Source organism: Mytilus californianus, unplaced genomic scaffold (assembly GCF_021869535.1).
Source record: "Mytilus californianus isolate M0D057914Y unplaced genomic scaffold, xbMytCali1.0.p SCAF_9, whole genome shotgun sequence".
Lineage (NCBI taxonomy): Eukaryota > Metazoa > Mollusca > Bivalvia > Mytilida > Mytilidae > Mytilus > Mytilus californianus.
In genome coordinates this window covers 25143671-25164679 of record NW_026262745.1, presented here as the reverse complement: position 1 = coordinate 25164679, position 21009 = coordinate 25143671, and the positions used below count along the sequence as shown (strand labels likewise).

General features: G+C 31.2%; 1 protein-coding gene across 3 annotated transcripts in view; it reads left to right on the top strand.

The window, feature by feature from the left end:
* The window catches only part of LOC127715255 (uncharacterized protein DDB_G0284459-like), a 57034-nt gene that overhangs the window by 7614 nt on the left and 28411 nt on the right, over positions 1–21009 (top strand). The window contains exons 2-7 of one of the 3 annotated variants that reach the window (XM_052221278.1): positions 8341–9018; positions 10551–10666; positions 11551–11686; positions 12157–12186; positions 16021–16200; positions 19463–19599. In XM_052221278.1, the coding sequence (XP_052077238.1) occupies positions 8511–9018; positions 10551–10666; positions 11551–11686; positions 12157–12186; positions 16021–16200; positions 19463–19599 (1107 nt within the window). In that variant the 5' untranslated portion in view covers positions 8341–8510. Of the gene's footprint in view, positions 1–8340; positions 9019–10550; positions 10667–11550; positions 11687–12156; positions 12187–16020; positions 16219–19462; positions 19600–21009 lie in introns of all 3 variants that reach the window. The other 2 variants (XM_052221277.1, XM_052221279.1) reach the window with 2 other exon arrangements.

Genomic DNA, 21009 nt, shown 5'->3' with positions numbered 1-21009 from the left:
TCGTTTTTTATATAGATTAGACTGTTGGTTTTCCTGTATGAATTGTTTTACACTAGTCATTTTGGGGCCCTTTATAGCTTGCTGTTCGGTGTGAGACAAGGCTCTGTGTTGAAGGCCGTACTTTGACCTATAATTGTTAACTTTTTACACATTGTGACTTGGATGGAGTGTTGTCTCATTGGCACTCATACCACATCTTCTTATTTCTATCTATATAACCTGCTCTGAATTAAATGGCTTTTAAAGAAGAAAAAAACCAAGTGAACTGATCAGTCTTCACATATATGTTAATAATATAGTAGTCTCAAGTTTTCTCAAAAAAATAATTTTTTGCCACCTTGCATGGTACAATGTATTTTACACAAGTATAAATTGAACTACAATTGGTTTGATGTGGAAGATCTAAAAGTAACCATATATGATGAATGGAGGCAAACATATTCAGGCTACCATGTGTAATTATTTGAAATATCCCTTTTAAGTTGTCAATTATTTAAACATTCTTTACTATTTATCTTCCAAGTGTCTGACCTAGTTCCGCCAATATCAGTCAAATGATTGAACTTTCATTCATACATAGAATGCTATCATTTCTTCATATTTTTCTAACCTAGGATATTTACCAGTAGCTGTAATTCCATTCATAGTTTTACACATATGACTGTAAATTTAAAGAAGATCAGTTGATATTTGATTGTGAACATTGTAAAATAAAAAGTTTCAAAATACTTGACATAACTTACAATTCAAATTTCTAATGTGGTTTGAGAAAATAAACATTGAAATGGTTGCCCGAAAAGAGTAACATGACTTTCAAAGTCAAATGTACTGCCACCTCAAAATTTTAATGTAATGGCAGTGTTAAAATATTCTAGGGGGGTAGATTTGTAACTGAAAAAAATTGTTTGTCAGAATGATATCTATTCTACTTAAGAAATAATTCATGGGGGCTTGAATTTATACTGATTTTACCACGGGTTTGCCCTTTATGCTAAATATTTTACCACGAGCGACAGCGAGGGGTAAAATATCGGCATAAAGGGCCAACCCATGGTAAAATCAGTATAAATTCAAGCCCCCATGAATTATTTCTATTCTAATAGGACAAATACGGCAATTCTTTTGGATCGAAGAGCTCGACGTGAAGGCAAATATTTGCCGTTCCCGTAAATAAACGCACTATTACATTGACGTAAAAGAACGGAGCAAACTGAACTAATGACATGCTTAAACTATTTACAATAACGTATTTAGATAGGTTTGGATGAATTTAAAAGATAATTTTACTTATATGTTAAAAAAATGGCTTATAACACATTTTATCATCGTTTGTTTACGCTTCCTTGTTGTGATGATTTTCGGTTTCACAATCGTGCATTTTCCCGTAAAATGCTTATATTCTTACGTCATCGTTCAGTGACATCGAGTAGCTCATTCATAAAAAAAGCATATGACGTGAGAGTATGATCGGAACAGCCAAAACAATATATTCATATTTTACCACGGGTGTGTACTGAAAGCGTTTGAAGAACGTCATATTAGAATACTGAATAGAGAGTGGTAAATGTTTGTACTATATTTCTTCTCTCAAGATAAATGTTCTAACACCAGGCTTACAGTATCACACTACCCTTTTGAGAAATGAGAAAACTTAACATAGATCAGGGTATTTCTTAGAATTAAATTTAAAGGCCTCAAATTTTTGCTATTTATACATCGATGATTGTTTGTAAGGTCTGTGCACAAACTTTCTTGGTCCTGATATGTTTTTCAACCACTGATTTACTTAACTGATGGAGAATTGATATAAAGGATTAAACTTATATGCTGTTACTGTTCCCTCCATCAGGGATGGGCCCTATTACTGTCAAAAATACTTTAGATTCTTGTATGTAATCGATTACTTTATCAAAAGTAAATTACATATAAACATTTCGATTACTGTCAATTGCATACTACAAAATACAAACAAAAAAACTTAAGAAAGTTAAATCACTTAGTCTTCTATACTGCTCGACATATTTATAGTGGAATTTAAATCTTTACAAATACATCATTGAACTTTTTCTGAAATATCATATGTGGCAATTACATCGATTACGATTACAATTACCCTATCCCTGCCCTCCATGCTCTGTATATGTAGCATAGAGAGATTTAACTGGTCCCCAGTTAAATAAAGACATTGCCTCAATTGATTGTGCATACAGTCCATGATACAGAAGACAGTCTATTCCATTAGTGTTGAAGAAAAGATTAAAGTGTTTAAACATAATTCTCCAATGATTAGTTTGTCATATTACACTCTCAGGTCACTTCACTAAATCCTATTTAAAGTCAATACTTTTAAACTTGTATGAAAAGGTCCATGTAGTTGATGCATTGATTGCATTTATGTAGTCTTAACAAAGTAATGTTTGTCATTCTTTTAAGACATTACCTTAACAATACTTCACTTAAGTATTTAATTAAACATAAAATGGTCACATCAAGCAATTGTGGCCCACCTCCTAATTGTTTTCTAGCTCATGAAATTGACATCATTACACATGGAAATTAGTATCTTGATTGGGACATCAGATTTTTTATAGCCAGGTAAAAATTCAGGTGAGAGGCAGGTGTTACAACATCAATACCTATGTAGGATTTATATATTGATAGATTGTTAAGGTAAGCAAACCATACATTGATTTTTGTAATTTTTTAAATAATTATAACAGAGGTAATCTTTAGCAGAAATGTTTGATGCTTGAAATTAAATTAAAAAAATGTTGTTCTGTATGTTTAAAGAAACTATTTCATAAGAGACATGTTCAACTGGATGCATCCAGTTTTTAAATAACATCTTTATGGATATTGTTTTGATTAATAGTTCAGTCAGAGGAGGTCTGTTAGAATTTCAGTTTATCAGTAGTATCTTGGGAGTGATTTTTCTTGGAGAAAATATGTTGAAGACAAGAAATTTACAAGATATTTTTTTGTTTGAGTACAACATAATCTGTCGCCATACATTTTGAAATGGATATATACACAACAGTTAGTTTTTAGAGTTTTTCTGAATGAAATGAATTTGATGGAGGTTCTAAAATTGTAACGGTATCCCTGTACACCAGATAATGGGAATGATTAACTGCTACAGGTATAATAATATTACATAGTTGGAATTAAGTGTCAATCACAGCAATACACAGTACAGTAAACTGGATTCCTTTGGTTTGATTATAAAAAAGTTGCATCTTCACTCAATTCAAGATGACTGTTCGAAAATAGAGATTAATAAATGATACATGTTCAATATTTAAACGCTTTCAGCCTTTATGATGTTGGCCAGTGTTATGTAAAAAAAGTTTCAGTATAGACAGCAATGATGATATCAGTTGAACAGGGGTACCATAGAACAATGAGGTCATATTAAGGTGGCAATTCGTAATGTTTAATATCCAGTTAAGAACATTTTAGGATAAATGTACTATGTTTAACTTGACAAATTCTTGAATTCACACATTAAAGAACAATTACCTTCTGGATATCATGATTTTATTGAAACAGTCCATCAATGTATATTTTTCCTCCAGGCTGGTCGAAAGTGTAAAGTTTATGTTAGAATACACAGATTTTAATAACTTTTATTTGTCAAAAAACATATAAATTCGAGGATATAAATCAAAACAAAATAAAAAATTAGAAATAATGTAACCATATGTATACCAACAGGATGCATTTAACCTTTTAAATGGTACCTTCTATCATTAATTAGATATATACAAAGTTCAGGTGACAATCTCTTTGATCTTACAGGTACAGTTTGTATCTTACCTTCACACTACATTGAACTGACCTCACATTACATGTAGTAAAACATCTATTAAATGTTGTATAGAACCTCAGTTGATTAAATACTTGTGTTGTTTGTAAACATCTACATATTCTATCTTATTTAAATTATAAATTATATAACCATTAACATAAAAAATGAAGATCATGCTTTGTTATCCAGAGGTATAAAAGTTTATGTGGCATACAACAAAGAGATTTATAGTTGATTTAGTAAAATATCTTATTTTAATACTTTGAAAAAATAGTCCTCTTAGGGACTCTGTACTGTAGTCTTTCATCTTGACCACACACATGACTTCTTGTCTCCTCCAGATCCTGTATTATATATGTTTCACACTTTCTTTTTTTACTGAAGTGGAAAAAAGTATAAACAATTCAATATCCTATTTCATACATATTCAGGACAAGAAAAATTTAACTATTTTAACCTAAAAGATGAGTTTTGTAAAGTGGGTTGACTGGGATGATGTGTGGACAATTTGGATTGGTACTGGAATATTTATCATATTTGCTTTTCGTTTATAGTTTTGTACATAAATCAGGCTGTTGGTTTTCTTGTTTGAATTGTTTTACATGCCTTATGGATTTTGCTCATTATTAAAGGCAGTACAGTGACCAATAGTTGTTTATTTCTATGTCATTTAGTCTCTGGTGTAGAGTTGTTTCATTAGCAATCATACCACATCTTATTTTTATTTAAGTTACATTGGACAGGGAAGAAATTTGGTTCCAAATTATCTATAGACCCCTCAGAGAAAGAGAGGGTTTTTTCACACAGAGATTGTAACACTGTCCAAGCCTAGGGCATCAGATTTAACATCCCCATTCCATTTGGACATGTCTGTGTATTTATACATCCTGCACAGCAGAACAAAGGTTCTCATCGTGGGTCTATTAATGTACTGACAGAGGTGAGATGTCTTGGAACCTTATTCTATAATCTAGTACTATTTGGGTTTTACAAATTAAAGTACTCATATTTGTACTGTTTGTAACCTTTTCATTTTTTTATGCCCCCGCCGTAGCGGAGGGGGCATTAAGTTTTACCCTTTTCCGTCTGTACGTCCGTACGTACGTCCCAAAGTTGGTTTCCGTTCTCTAACTTTAGTTTGCCTCAACCAAATGTTATGAAACTTTTACACAATGCTTATTACCACAAAACACAGATCAAGTTTGAATTTTGGTGGCGTCACTATAACTGTTCTTGAGTTATGCCCCTTCATAAACATAAAAATTGCATAATTTTTCGTTTCCGTTCTCTAACTTTAGTTTGCCTCAACCAAATGTTATGAAATTTATATACAATGCTTATTACCACATAATACAGATCAAGTTTGAAGTTGGGTGGCGTCACTTTTACCGTTCTTGAGTTATGCCCTTTATAAACATAAAAATTGCATAATTTTTCGTTTCCGTTCTCCAACTTTAGTTTGCCTCAACCAAATGTTATGAAACTTTTACAAAATGCTTATTACCACAAAATACAGATCAAGTTTGAATTTTGGTGGTGTCACTTTTACCGTTCTAGAGTTATGCCTTTTTACAAATGGAAAATTGCAGAATTTTTCGTTTCTGTTCTCTAACTTAAGTAAGCCTCAACCAAATGTTCTGAGACTTATACACAATATTTATTACCACAAAACTCAGATAAAGTACAAATTTGGGTAGCGTCCTTTTTACCGTTCTTCAGTTATGTCCCTTTATAACTTTATATTATATGTAAGCGGGGCATCATCTGTGTCCATGGGACACATTCCCCATTTATTTAATTTGTATCAATTTTCTGCTACTAGTAAACAATAATATCCCCATAAACACCCCTGTCTATATTGTCAGGATTAATAATCTATTACATGTATGTATACAACTAATTTAGAACTTGATCTTTAACCATTTGATTACTTGATAATGCCAATGCTTATCCATTACAGACGATCCATAATGTAGCAGAACTTTCCAATTATACACCAATTACCAATCAAAATTAATAGATATTATTATGACTAACTTCCAATACACATCTTTTATAATGGCTTGTTATGATTAACTCATGTGGTAAATGATGGAGATGCCTCATTTCTGGTAAGGATTCTTTATAGTTATAGAAAGAGGAAAATGAAAAATATCTAGGGATGAGACATGTTTACTAAATTATGATTAACTGTATGCAAGAAATGAAAGAGACAAATGTTTGGTGCTGCATACTCAACTTTCCATCTCTTGTATTACAAATAAATGGTTTACTGTTATGTTTTATTGAAATATGTGTTATAAACCAAGTACTTTTCACATCTTTTACTTCCATATTTACTTGTTCATATTCCTCAAGTGTTCATTCTTTTTAACTTCTGTTAAACCTGTTGACATAGATACAAAACTTCTCAAAGTATTATTTGGCATGCTGCATTTCGGTTTTTTGCCTCCGAAAGTCCAGTTTCTGTCGGTATTCAAGTATACATGAACATGTGATTATTATCTAGAGAGGTTGAATTCTTTTACAGTTGAATATTCATATTGAAGTTGAAATTCAAGTTAGCTTGAAATAGTTATTCAAATACAGTGGCGGATCCAGAAATTTTCACAAAGGGGGGGGGGCACTGACTGCCATAAGAGTGGGCCCGCTAAGTCATGCTTCAGTGATTCCCTAAATAATCGACCAAATTTTTCCCACAAAAGGGGGGCCCGGGCACCCTGCCCCACCCCCCAAATCCGCCTCTGAAGTAAGATGGGATTAAGAGATTGTGACACTCTTTTTGTATTAGAGACACCCGATTGGGTGTATCTTGTCTACCATTACACCATGGTATAATGGTTAACGCAAAATGATAGATAGTTTTCAATAATTAAGAAAGGGGGTCTTTCAACAATTGAACCTGATTTCATGGTAAAGCATAATAAATGCAGGATACTGTAAATTCAGAAATTATTGCGTGCATTTATTATGGTGATTTTTGAAAAATGAACAAAAATACAAGTTTAATTATTGCAATTTTCTGAAAAGCTACATACAGATATATGTATCAGATACCAGAATAGGAGTTCTTACTATTGCTTTACTCAAGTAGTCAAATTTTTCGCATTTATAAAAACTTCGCAATAATTTCTGAATTTAAAGTATCCAATTACATTTAATGGCATCATGCTGTAAGTACATTTTTCTACCATACATGTTTAATAACTCCATGTTTTATCTTATGGTAATACTCTTCCCTTGAACCATGTCATCTCATTCTGAAAATTCATTTCTAATATTTGTTGAATATAAACAGAAGAGTAATCATTTTAAGTAATATTATTACAATTGATACAAGTGAATATTTGTTTAGCTGTCTATACTTTATGAACTGACGGAAGATTTAAGATAAAAGTCTATTTTGGTTCATAGCTCTATTAGGAAATAATATATTAAAACAGGAAATATTAAGTAGAGTTGGTCAGTACTTCTATATGATGGTACTTATACAAACTAATTACACAATGGAATGAAAGGTATGTGTGTATTTCAACAGGAACAAAAAAGTGTAATTTACATTATTATTTTTGACATTTATGTTAATATTTTATGGAAAAAAAATTGTTTACTTTTAAAATCGTTAAAAACTATTTGAACATTTTACAGTAATGCATTACAAAATTTGCATTGTTCTAAAAAGGAAATTAGTATTATGCTAGCTGTTGCATAAGTTTCATTTCAATGCATGTTATTCCACACCCAATTAGTCATTTTCTAGTGACTTTTTAATTGATTGTATGTATAGTTGGAATATAATTTAAATTTTTTAAATAGTACTGTGAATAATTAACCATGTGTTAGATCAATAGCATAGCATCTTACAAGTTCCCAGGTTATTTTTTGCCGTTGTTCACTTAGGAATGGTACATTTACTTTCAAATTATTTTATATTTTTGTCATTGGATCAGTTGAAGAGAATGTAATTTTTTTTTATACTAAGTTACGATTTAAGTGTCCATATATCCAAAATACCAGCATATTTATAAGTTATAACATATCAAGGGCATGTGAAGTTTTCTCATGAAGTGAATTTAGAAGTCAATTGAATTTTAAAAAAAAAGTTTTCTTCAAAGAAGACTAGACATATATTGGGCGCCCGCTAACATGTTTAACCCTGCCGCATTCTGTATGTGTCTAACCCAAGTCAGGAGCCTGTAATTCAGTGGTTGTTTGTTGCTGTATATCATATTTGTATTTCGTTTATTGCTTTTCACATAAATTAGGCCATTAGTTTTCTCGTTTGAATTGTTTTACATTTGTCATTTCGGGCTTTTTATAGCTGACTATGTGGTAGGGGTCTTGGGCATTGTTGAAGGCCGTACAGTGACCTAAAGTTGTTAATTTCTGTGTCATTTGGTCTCTGGTGGAGAGTTGTCTCATTGGCAATCATACCACATCTTCTTTTTTTTTTATATATATATCTATCAAGTTTATTTCACACCTTGGTGAATATATTGTAATATATTTACTTTGTTTTTTTTCTTCTTCAGAATTTGAAAGTCATCATTAGGAATGGCCACCTTATAACATGATAACTGGATTTAATTATGGATAGTACATTGTGACATGTTGTAATACAAAGGAATTCTTACAATGAGGTTAAAAATGTTCTTTAGCAATGTTTAGGAATTTACAAATCAAAACCTTGCAATAAGTGAAAATGGCAGCTAATGCAACAGAAAGTGACATAAGTTCACTAACTAGTACAAAATCTGTGTTTCATGGAGATGTTATCAGGTCAACAGCCTCATTTTCATCAGAATTGTCATCATCACAGCATTCTTCAACAGCATTACTTTCAGGGTCGTCAGCAACACTACATAATGATGTCCCATCCACGTCTACTCTACAAGATTCATTAGCATCGAGTCATAGTGCCTTCTCCACCGTTCATCATGCCAGTTCACAGTCAGTATCATCAACATCTCAACCACTATCAACCTCAGCCACACCACCTTTGACCTCTGTCAAAGAACCGTATGAAACATCAAACTACAAAATTTCTAGTCATTCATCAAGCCCTGTGAAATCAAGTGGAATAGATTCCGTGCAATTGACATCAAACATTTCACCGTCATCATCAGTTGTTTATCCTAGTTCTTCATATATTCCCCCAGTCTTGCCAATAACTACAGCTGCCACCAATGGTAGTGTTTCATCCACTCCATGTAAGTATTTCCTTTAATCTAAAGATAAATTTTTGCCCTCTGATGCATTGAAGAGAGGGGAAAAGAGTTATGCTGGGTGTCTGTCAATCCATCAAATTGTACGACCTAGTAAATAAAACCCATCAAAGATATAAGGCTAAATATTTTGTATGTCAGATGCACATTTCATCTGCAAAAGTCTCATCAGTGATGCTCGCTTAAAAAAAGTTAAAGACCAAATCAAGTACAAAGTTGAAAAGCATTGAGGACCCAAAAATATTCTGAAATGTATAAGTTTTAATAACCCTAACAGTTCTTGATGGATTTATATAATAGTTTTATATGAATAATATCTTGATTGAGAAAGCACTTTCACCTTTGCTTTTCTTAACAGATGTTAATAAATTTATATGAAGGTATTATATCTACAACAATTAGATCAGGTTAGAAATTCAGTAGTTCGATTGAAAATTCTTTTGGAGTGTATGATCATTGTAATTTTTCACAGATTTTGATAAGATTCATATGAAAGGCTTATTTTAAAAATGTCTCAATCAAGTTTGAAAACCAACTCCAATTATTTTTTTTTTATTGGATATAAGCCCCTTTGAAATATAAACTATTGGAAAAATTGTTGCCTCAACTGTACACAGTTCATTAAAGATTTTGATCAAATTTGTATCAAAGGTCTCAATCAATTTGATTGAAAATGTTTTTGAGAGATATGACCATTGTAAATATAACTTATGTGATCAATTACCTTGTAAGCGCTCTCACCAGTTTGAAATTGGCTAGTCTTTTTATGTACCTTTTGGTCATTTAGCTCCAAATGCTTCTATGTATTTATACATCCCTAGCTTTCAAATGTTAGAATTTGAGCGTAAAATCCTGATGAAGGTAAATCCATTAAAGCATTTCAGATTAAAAAAAATGTTCAAGTGACCCTTACAATTCTTGATGTTTTGTAAAATAGATATTTGTAATCATTTAATTTTGAGGACAGTATGACCATGATGACATGTTTTTCAAGTCATCAGTACATTCAGATTGAAAATTTGTGGAAGTATACTGTAAACCAACTAATTTTCGTGAGCAATATGTTTTCATGACTTTCATAAGTAGAATAAAAAATGCAATATAAATCATCACGAATCTTTAAATATGGGTCTTTCCTTGGATAAATACGTCAAGAAAATAAGATAATCATAAAGACAGCTAGAAAGGACCAAATGCGAAATAAAGTCTCCCTGAAAATAAGTTTACAGTATGTGACTGTTTTAAACTCACTCCAACCATTGTCATTGCAAAAAGTTTAAATCAAATCATGAAAAAATTATTGGCAATGCAGATATTGTTTAATGTATACCCAGTCATGTTCACTGTTGAATTTCTCAGAATTCAAAAATCACACAACATTTGTTAATCATGAAAAATAAGAACAACATAAAAAGCAAGTCTTTTTCATCAGTATTTTTTTTGTAACAAATTTCTTGTATTCATATGGAAATTACTGGATTGTTTTTTTTTTAAAATGAAATTGATATTAATTACAGCATCTTTAACAGATAACTTGACATTAATCCTTGGAATGTCTTTATGTGGAGTTGGTTTACTGATTCTTTTAATCATAGTTTTGTTTGTCTGTTGCAAGAAAAGATCAACCACAAAGGTAAATATTCAATTTAAATACAGTTGTGTAGTAATGCGATATGTAGAAATGACACTTTGACAAGGAAAAATATTGTACAGAAGTGCATTAGAATAGCTTTTTGTAAGTGAAGGAGCCACTCATAGATGCAATTATAGAATATGTCATGCATTTCAATTTTAGATAGAGTATAACACATAAACCCTTATGGAATAGTCATTTAGTATTTAAATTGATGAGGGTATGTTTGAATGGAACTGTCACAAATTCCAGGTGTTACTATGCAACGGAAAATGCAAAAATTTAAAAAAATTCTCAATACCATTAAAACCACAGTGAAAACTGCTGTATTGTATGTATATGTGGTTCCAATGACAGAAAAAGTACATCAAATTCTGGATGAGTACTGGTTAGGGGCATTTAGCAGTATAAACAAATTGGTAAAACTTGAGTATATAAAGCAGATTTCTGTCTTGGATATGTTTTAAAAGGAGAAGGTATGATAAAGCATAATTTTGACCCCTCAAGTTGCAAATAGTAAACTTATTCAAGCCTTTCAAACTCATGTTAATTTTATTGTTAAATGAACCAGTTGATTAATCTGGAAACTTTAGTGCAGAAAAGCCACTTGTGAAGTCCCCTTGATAAACATGCCAAAATCAAGGATTTGTATAGTACATTTGTACTATACAAATCCTTGCCAAAATTAATGTAAATCGTGGCATGTTTATGGTGTCAGAGGGACATCACAAGTGACATTTTCTCACTTAAGTATCCAGTTTTACACTTGATTATCACAGAAATATGACATAAACTGTAATTATTAAATTCTTAGAAATGTTAAACAAGGGAGATAACTATCTTACAAACATGACCTAATAGGTCTTCATTGACTACATTTTCAGCAACAAACAGTAGAAACTGTACAGATTGGAGACCTATGGGCCAGTAACCGAGGAGATATATCTTATGCACCAACATTTGACTCAGTACTAGATACAGTATCAGAATCACCGAAAGTTCAGAACAAAACCAGTAAAGGTATTACTGCATATGTTAACATTTGTTAATTTCCAGTATTGGGCATATGATTAAATATGATTGAGCCTATGAACTTTTACTGTTGATAAAATTTTTATGAATATGGCTGATATGATAATAAAACAATAATTTTGAAATTTTTTTGATATCTATTAAAAACTGGAGAAAAAGAACAATTTTACTTATTCAGATGATCAAAGTATTTAAACCTCTTATCATTCCTTGAAATCTATATTTTACAATAAAACTAAATACCAAGGTATTTATGAATCCAATAATTACTTTCACTTGTTGTATTTCTGTACTGCAGATAATTAAACCAGGGACACAATTTTCTAAAAAAAAGTAACTTTGTCTTTTATTGGTGTCATATTACAGTTTTGATCAGTGTTTGTCTGATTTTTTTGTACCCGGTACTCTTGAAACAATTAATTAAAAACCCAACATTTTTAAAGTTGTTTTTACTGCAGGTTGGTCTGGAAAAAAGAAGTATAGAATAGGTATAAAAATATGTTTTGTTGTTGTTGAATTTGTTATTTATTTCAGATGCTATTTATTATGCTTTAATTTTTAGTGTCACATTTATTTGTTTCATTTGCATTAATTACTATAAATTTTATTATTTTCTATCAGTCAAATTGACAGGTTATTCAGGTCATTCATATTAAGTATACATCTCATTATTTCCACACATCAAAGTGATCATTTCTTATAAACAATGTTTATATGATTTTATATGATGAAAATATTGAGAAAACATTTCAAATATTCTTGCCACCAATGTCATGTTATATACAGTCAAATCTGCTATAAAGGTCACTTCTTTTAAGAGAAAAACCTGTCTTCTAGGGTCCTTGTCTTTCTCCTTATATAGTAATAATTATGTATTTTGAATCTCAATTTGAAGGTCAGTATTTTCCTGCTCTCAAGGGTGACACAGGTTTTACTGTATATCAAAAAATGAATATACCATATCAGGTGGTTCGAAATGAGGTGATAAATTTGTCTAAAAGTCTTTGCACCTTAAAGTTTTCATAAATTCTTATACTTATAAAAGTATTGTTGAAACCTAATTGTAATGAACCCATTACGTTATAACAAGGATTTGTATAGTAAGGTAGTATATAAGTCTTAATAAACAAATCCTTGGTTATAGGTACTTATATAACATATAGTTGTGTAATTTATGCATTCAGGATTTTCAGGCTTTTGTACTGTGTTTGGTGCTTTTTCATTAAAAAAAGTTTTGACATGCCTGAAATTGTACATATTGCTTCAAAGGTTTCACTTGCTTAGTTAGGAGAGAAAAGTTGTTCCTGGCTTAAGATTTGATTTATTTTTTACAGTGATCTTTGTATTAAGTGGCAATATAATGCTTTTAGATATTTTTGTTGTTGGGATACTGTCTCATTGAGGTATACTCCACATATCCTTTTATTCATCTCCATCGTATAACATGTATTTTTATATCAGCAAACTAGTCTATTTGATAATTTGAATAAAATGCATTACATAATAAACTTTTGAAAATAGAAAATTCTCCTAATTCCTTTGTCCTTTTCATTCTATTATTAAAATAGCTGTTGGTGAAATTATATACACACCCAGATAAAATAAGCACTACCAGAGACTAAGTGAAGACACAGTATGCCAATTTTTGTAGAATGCTTGCCAGAATCAATGTCTGAAATAAACGACATGGTGGTATTAACATTATTGAAATCATTCCATTCTATGTCTGGGAAAGTAAAAACTGATCAGTTCTGATGATCTAAAGTGCTTTTGTTGTTTTTGGAATTTCCTTTCACCATGTTCATTATCAAGGGAAATCATACATCTTCTTTTTATCTTTTATTTAAATCAGAATTATTCATCAGATTTACTAAGACAGATTTACACACTGTATCATAGAGAAAATAGATTTATAGCACATTTTCTTATCAAAAATACTTAAGTACAAATTATTTAATTTTGCATAGTATTTTAGTTAACAAAGTTTTTTTTATCCATGCAAAAGAACACACATAAATACTGAACTCAAAGATGAGCAAATTATTTGTTTCAAACTCACACAGAAATTCAAATCAGATGATCAACTTATTATAATGCATTTTTTTGTGTTGTTGCATTTGATAAAATCGAAGAAGGCACCAAGGTGGCAACAAAACACCAAAAAGTCACAGAAAACACAATGGACGAAAGAAAAGGGACATTAAGGCAAACAGGAAAGAGTACACTGCCATAAAAAGATCACTGTTACACTCTTTCTGGTGTAACACCACTAATTCGGGCCCGGCCAGAAAGCACATACCAGAAAGTAGTACCTATTTAACACACAATAGTTCCTACGCATGAGTGTAACTTTCAAAATATGTAGAATATTTATGTATTTTTGGTATCAAATGAAAGCTGAATGACTGGTGATCATTGTAGAACACTTTTTGACTGATAATTTTGAATTTTTAAAAAACTGCACCAAATTTTAAAAAGAGGGTACATTTTGCCTGTTTGTCAGATCTGAAGTACCTGTTTTGGTACATCCGAAGTTCTGGGAACCAGTTCTTTCTTATATGCTATTAAAGGTATATTGATTTTTTCAGTACAAGAAACCATAAAATGTAGTTTTGACATGCAATGATTGTCACTTTATTTGAACTTAAAACAAAAGAGCTGTGCCTGCTTGAAATTGAGGAATTTAACATAGAAAGCAATGGGGCCATGAATTAGTGGTGTACTTCCTTCTATCCCTCTGATTAAGGTTAAGATAGCATCTTTGGTATAACAATAACAGACCCCTATGACTCACTGATTTCAAAGCACCTGTATAACTATCTCATTATTACAAATTCAATAGCAGAAAATTTTAAGGAAAGCAATGTTCATATGTCAGCTTTGAGAATATTGCGTTTTATGTTAAATTAATGAAAACCAGTTATCTTTGAACAATTTACTGCCAGCTAATTGTAAGAAAATATGTTACAGAGGAATATTTACAATTTATCATCTTTACATGTGTTTACCAAGATTATGATTTGATTGAACATAAGGCTGTGCTTCATACTAAATGATCATGGCTTATCCAAGTAATTGTCAAATATTCTTTATTTTTTTGTAAACAGTTGTTTCATTTAGTGGCACTACTCAAATCTTATAACATTCTTTTTAATCATTTAATCTGCTGAAGACAAGGGTGGAAAAGGGGGATTTCTTGCTACATAGGGTATCACCTTTAAAAAGGGGTGAGGGTTTGAGCCTAATTTTCATCAAGCTTTGAATTTGTTATTCTTCAAAACTCTTTAAAATTACTTTTTGTAGAAGATTATAATGTAAATAAATGTTGTTTTTGTTTGTGTATTAATTGGGATGTATGCTTACACTTTATAAACAATGCCCTCTCAAAAGTGTACTTTCATGTTTCTGGTTTTTGTTGATTTGAACATGTACATTTCCATGAGAAACACAAGGGAATATTTCTCAAAGGGCACTGCAATATATATTGTGATGCTTTGTTGTAATAGTTTGTTTTTTCAGAGTTTTTTTTAATCAGACCTCAATCCACAATGAAGTATAATCCTCAAAAATCACATTTCATAGAAGTTTGTTTGCCAGATATATACATTTTAATAAGACATTTGATTACCAGAACATATTGTCTAACAGCAAAATTTTGGTTTTATAAAGCTGCTTTTATGACTTTTTTTTTCAGTTCATTTTTGCAATAATTTCAAACTTGTTTATGCCTTAGGTGTGACAGTATACTAATTATTTTCTTTAATGTGTCCATGACCCAGGGCCTGATTCTGTAGATAATATATATACACTATTTCACAACTGTTGTCCATACTGATATATATCACTGATTTAATTTAAACTTGCAGGTGAACTTTGTAATTCTTGTCAATTTCAAATTTTCAAAATTCTTTGGTCTGTTGTAATTTTTTACATCTGAAAAAGTTAGTCAATTCTCTGGACATGAAAAGTCCCAATAGACATTTTGAATTTTACAGTTTAAGGTTATAGGTCACTGGACCATATGCCATATGCATATGCTTCTTATGTTTGAATGTTTATTATGAAATGAGCTGAGGGCATTGACATTCAATAAGCTACATTGTACAACTGTTAGTCAACCATGTTCTTTAAACAATAACACACATAGTAGAAGTTCTTTAAAAGGCATTGCAACTTTTAAGAGTTGAAAACTTATCATTCTTTTCCTACTATAAATAGGTTTATGTTAAAGTAATTACACATGTATTTATCTTTTATAGGGAATACACATTCATTTATCTTGGGCTTCCCATAATAAACACATTGTGTAAAATTGATTTCAGATGTACTATACCATGTACTGTACCCATACACAGCCCAGGATGATAGTCAACTTAATCTTGACCTTGGTGATGTTGTGACCTTGGTAGAGAAGAGAGGAAATGGATGGTGGAAGGGTAGGATAAAGGACAAAGAAGGCTGGTTTCCTGGCAGCTATGTGGAGGAGACTGGTATAGGAAAAGGTAGAATAGGATTGTCAGGTTGTTATCTCACTTTATACAAAAGTCTCCAAAACCAAGACAAGGGGAGGCAACCCAGCACTGTCAGTAACTGTCAAGTAGTACTAGCCCTAATACTGCCAGCTATAAATAGATTATCAGTTCACTGCAGTGCCATGTTGCTAATTAGCCTCTGCATCTCACTGTGTGAGTTGTTTTAGAGAAATTTATCAGTGTTACACCATGTAATTGTTTTATTAATTTTCAATGATTTTTGAACATTTTAGAAAGTAACATTAAATGAGTTTGTTTTGCAGAATTGAATGCAGAATTTCTCAGTATAAAATAAGTGACAGTGGATTATGAAATTATATATTAGATTTATCAAATGAAAGTAAAAAAATTACGTTTTCATTAATTTGATTATTAAAAATATTTGTAAATCTCATTTAATTAGCAAAAAAAGACAAATAATATATTGTATTATTTCATGACGAACTGCTTCATGTCAACCCAGTTGACATCGTTCAATAATTTAAACCATGAGTGTGAATTTTCCTTGTAAATCGTTATTTAACCTTTCAATATTGTTGTCCTTGCTCCGACTCAAAAAAGTCTAGTGTGCATCTGTTTGGTTCTTCAACTAATTTATTTATGAAATCTTAATTAATAACTATAAACGTAAGAAATCGTTTATCTTTGTATTTTCTCCAAATAAAAGTTTAACTTCTTTTCAGAATCAAAAGCGAGACCACGTGTATCCAGGTTTCTCTGTATCCTAAAACGGGGCTATTTTTTCGTCCTTTTCTAGATAATCCTCATCAAAACCTATAAATCCTTTGTCCGAAAAATCTTTTAGAAATATCTATCTTTCAAAATCACGATTTTCATGGTCTATTTCCTAGGTCCCCATCCTCTACTTCTACAAATACTTCCATTGTTTCATACTCGAATGTTAACAAACTACGGGGTCAATTTTGTCATCAAAATAATTTTAGAATGGAATGCGGGAAGCAACCAATGAAAACATATTTCTACAGGGAAATCCTTCTTCTGACGTAATATCAACGTAGAATAAAAATATCTGTGTGATTTGATTGGCTAGATCTCGAAACCTTTACCTTATATAGAAATTCGATATATTGACGACCAGCACTGAATGAAACTACCGGAAGTTATCAATATATCGACGACCGGCAGTAGAGTAAAGTTATATGGGGACTCACTATATCGATGTCCTGCAGTACTAGGGCTAGTATGATCAATTTTATATCCTCCTTCTAAAAAATCTGCAGTATCTAATGCATTGTGGGCCTCCTGTTTTATTTTCTGATCTGAATGATTTGATAGTTCCACTGCATTTAAACAAATCTTTTTCAATATCTTATGGCATTGTATACCTATTATCTAAGTTTTCTTTTTTTCTGTAGGTTATTGATGTGTAAATGTAACAAAAAATTTGTTCCGGCGTGACATTTGTTCCGCCGGAACTTATTTCATAGAAAATATGTTCCACCAGAACTTATATCACAGAAAATAAGTTCCAGCCCTGTAAAAATTGTTCCGGAACTAATTTTTTAACCAAATGTGAAATAAGTTCCGGAACAAATATCACAGCTCCATGAATTTCGTTCCGATATAAATTGTTTATTTTAAAGTCAGATAAATTCCCGTTATAAAAGTTAAAATTTTTTGAAATATCAAATTAAGACAGCATATCTGTTGAAAGTAGATAATATGATTAAAAAACAAATGCACAATTAAGATTAAAATTAAGATTAACAACGGTGATAAAAAATTTAAACACCGTGACTATTTAATTTTTGCAGTTTTAGCCTTCTTGTTTTGTTTTTGGCAATTTTCACATTGTTGAACATATTGCTTTGTATCACTAACAATACCTTTCCAGTAATATCTTTCTGTTATCTTATTGACAGTTTTATTAAGACCTTGGTGCCCACTATGGTCATGGCACATTTTTAAAATACTTTGGACTTTGTCTTTTGTAACTACAAGTCTTTTGGTTAACTGACCAGTAGTTTTGTCATTCTCATTATAATACAAATGTTCATCTTTAATCATGAAATATTTCTGTGTGATTTTTCGAATTCTTCTTTTTTTCACCATTTGTTTCATTTGGATATTTTTTTTCAAGAATGTAATTAAATATTTTCCTATACTCCAAAGGATCCATATTGGATGTTTACACTTTTTATTATTATATATTATCAATGTAGTGCTTGTTTTATAATGTACTTGAATGATAACTTTAAACTCACTAATGACAATGCTCATTATTAAAGATAAGTTGTATAACCAGTGGAACATATTTCACAGATTAGGAACTTATTTCACCAGGTAAGGAACAAATCTCACAAACCAGGAACTTATTTCACCAGATAAGGAACAAATTTCATAGAATAGGAACTTATTTCACAATGTAAGGAACAAATTTCATAAACCCGGAACTTATTTCACCAGGTAAAGTGTGGAACTTATTTTATAGAGATGGAACAAATTAAATAGAAATTGTCTGTGAAAAAAGTTCTCCCGGAATATATTTCATGTGATATTTGTTCCAGTGGAACTTTTATCACAGGAACAAATTTTGGCTCACATAAACTGTGCCGATTAACTGCTAAACTGATTAAAAGTCCAAAGTTTGTGAGTCAGCAGCCCATTTACACATCAATAACCTCTTGAAAAAAATGTGTTATTCATATAATTCTCAATCTAAGCAATAGTTATTCTTTTCTTTTTATTTCAACTTTCTTGAAATCCCAGGATTTAACTCATGTGTAGCATGAATATAACACAGTGAAATCAGCATTGTGTTTACATAGATTACAAATTAGTTTGGGCAACATAGTCTATCAAAGTATAACCAAGGGAAAAATTCTTACACACCAATCACATATATATATACTTGTAGATTTGCCAATCTTACAAGAATTATTTATTTGTAAATTTTACATCAATTTTCATCATTATTTAATGAAATGTACAACACTTTCTTTGTAAAGTAAACAATGGTGGTTAGACTTACTTTTAGTGTGGGTAGATTGTGACATGTTTTCGGCAACCAAAAAAGTGGTCGGAGGTGTAGACATTTGAGCAATTTAAAGCCAAAAACTTGATTTGTTTTTATTTGTCTGAATAGTGGGAAAAAACATTGTACTTCATTACTTGAATATAAATGAATCAGGTTAACTCAAATTTACTCAATCAAAGTTTATTGCCTGAATAATGATTATAATTGTGAAGAAATTCATGTTTATATTTACAGTGTACACATCTAACCATCATTTACCTAATGGACACTCTCCAGTCAGTTCCTTTCTAAAGAACCAGGATCTAACACCAAAACTAGCCAAATCTACCATTAACAGAAACAGTGCACCAGTCTTCTCATTTGATAAAAAGGTAATGTAGCTGGAGCTTTTATAAACATAAATCTAACATTTTTTTTTTGCCCATGTGGCCGGAAGGGTCGTGTGAGCTATTTTCACGACTTTGTGTATCTGTGGATTCAGTATTATTTGTGGGATACCAATTTTTCGTGGATTTCGCTGGTCCAAGTGAACTCCGAATTTATATGTTCAACAAAGTACAAATTTTCTATAGGCTTGTACGCAGACCTTGGTAAAACCAGGAAATCATATACCCAGGAAAATACAAAGTTTCCTCAATCTACGAAAATTGGTAGCCACGAAAAATAAATGAATCCACAGTATGTGACATCCATAAACATTTCTTAAAAGTCCTTCTTCTCTGAAATAGAGTCGAAGGATACCACAGGGACATTCAAACTCATCAGTTGAAAATAAACTGGCAATGCCATGGCTAAAAAAGAAAAAGACAAACAACAGTACTCAAAACAACATCAAAACCAAAGACTGAGCAACACGAACCCCACCAAAAACTGGGGGTGATCTCAGGTGCTCCAGAAGGGTAAGCAGATCCTGCTCCACATGTGGCACATGTGAAAACTTTCTATTGATTGAACCAAAGTGCTTCATCTATAGGATGTCTACTATGAAGTTTGTAATTTTGTCTGGGTTGATCAACCAAAATTTCCACCATGGCTAAAATTAGAACTTATGGTTCAAACTGTAGTGTTTGGCTAATTTCTTGGAAACTATAGCAATAAGAGAAAAACTAGCAATTTAAATTTAATCACAACAACATGCTCCATCTAACCTGAAAATTTCCCCATTTTGGAGTTAATGCCACAAATGTTGATTACGAAGTTTTCTGGAAGTTCTTGGCTATTGTTTCGAAAACTATAGGAGCTGGCTTAAAAATGTAAAATGCAAAGATGATCAACATGGCAAGTTCTCTTTGCTTAAAAAATTCAGAAAATTTGAAGACCCTATTTGGAGAAATATCCCCTGAAATAAACCAATTTTCACAGTTTTTGACTGTTATCTTTAAAACTATGAGACCCAGGTTAAAATATAAATTGCAAAAAGGATCAACATATATCTACCCTGAAAAATTGGAGAAAAATCCCACAACCTGTTTTGGAGTTATCCCTTGAAATATCTATTTTGATCAATTATTGCAGTTTTTGGCAGAAATCTTGAATATTATAGGAGCAAGTTTAAAAATGTAAATTGCAAAAATGATCAGCACAACAAGATAGATCTACCCTGAAAATTGGAGAAAAACCCAACAACCCCATACAATTTTGACCAATTCATCTACTATGTTTTATACTCAAGAAAATCTGACAACCTGTTTTTGAGATGTTGCCCCTTAAATGTCAATTTTTACAGTTTTTTTTTTTTGTGTCAAGAAAGTATTAGGCCAAAAAGAATATATGTGATTCCC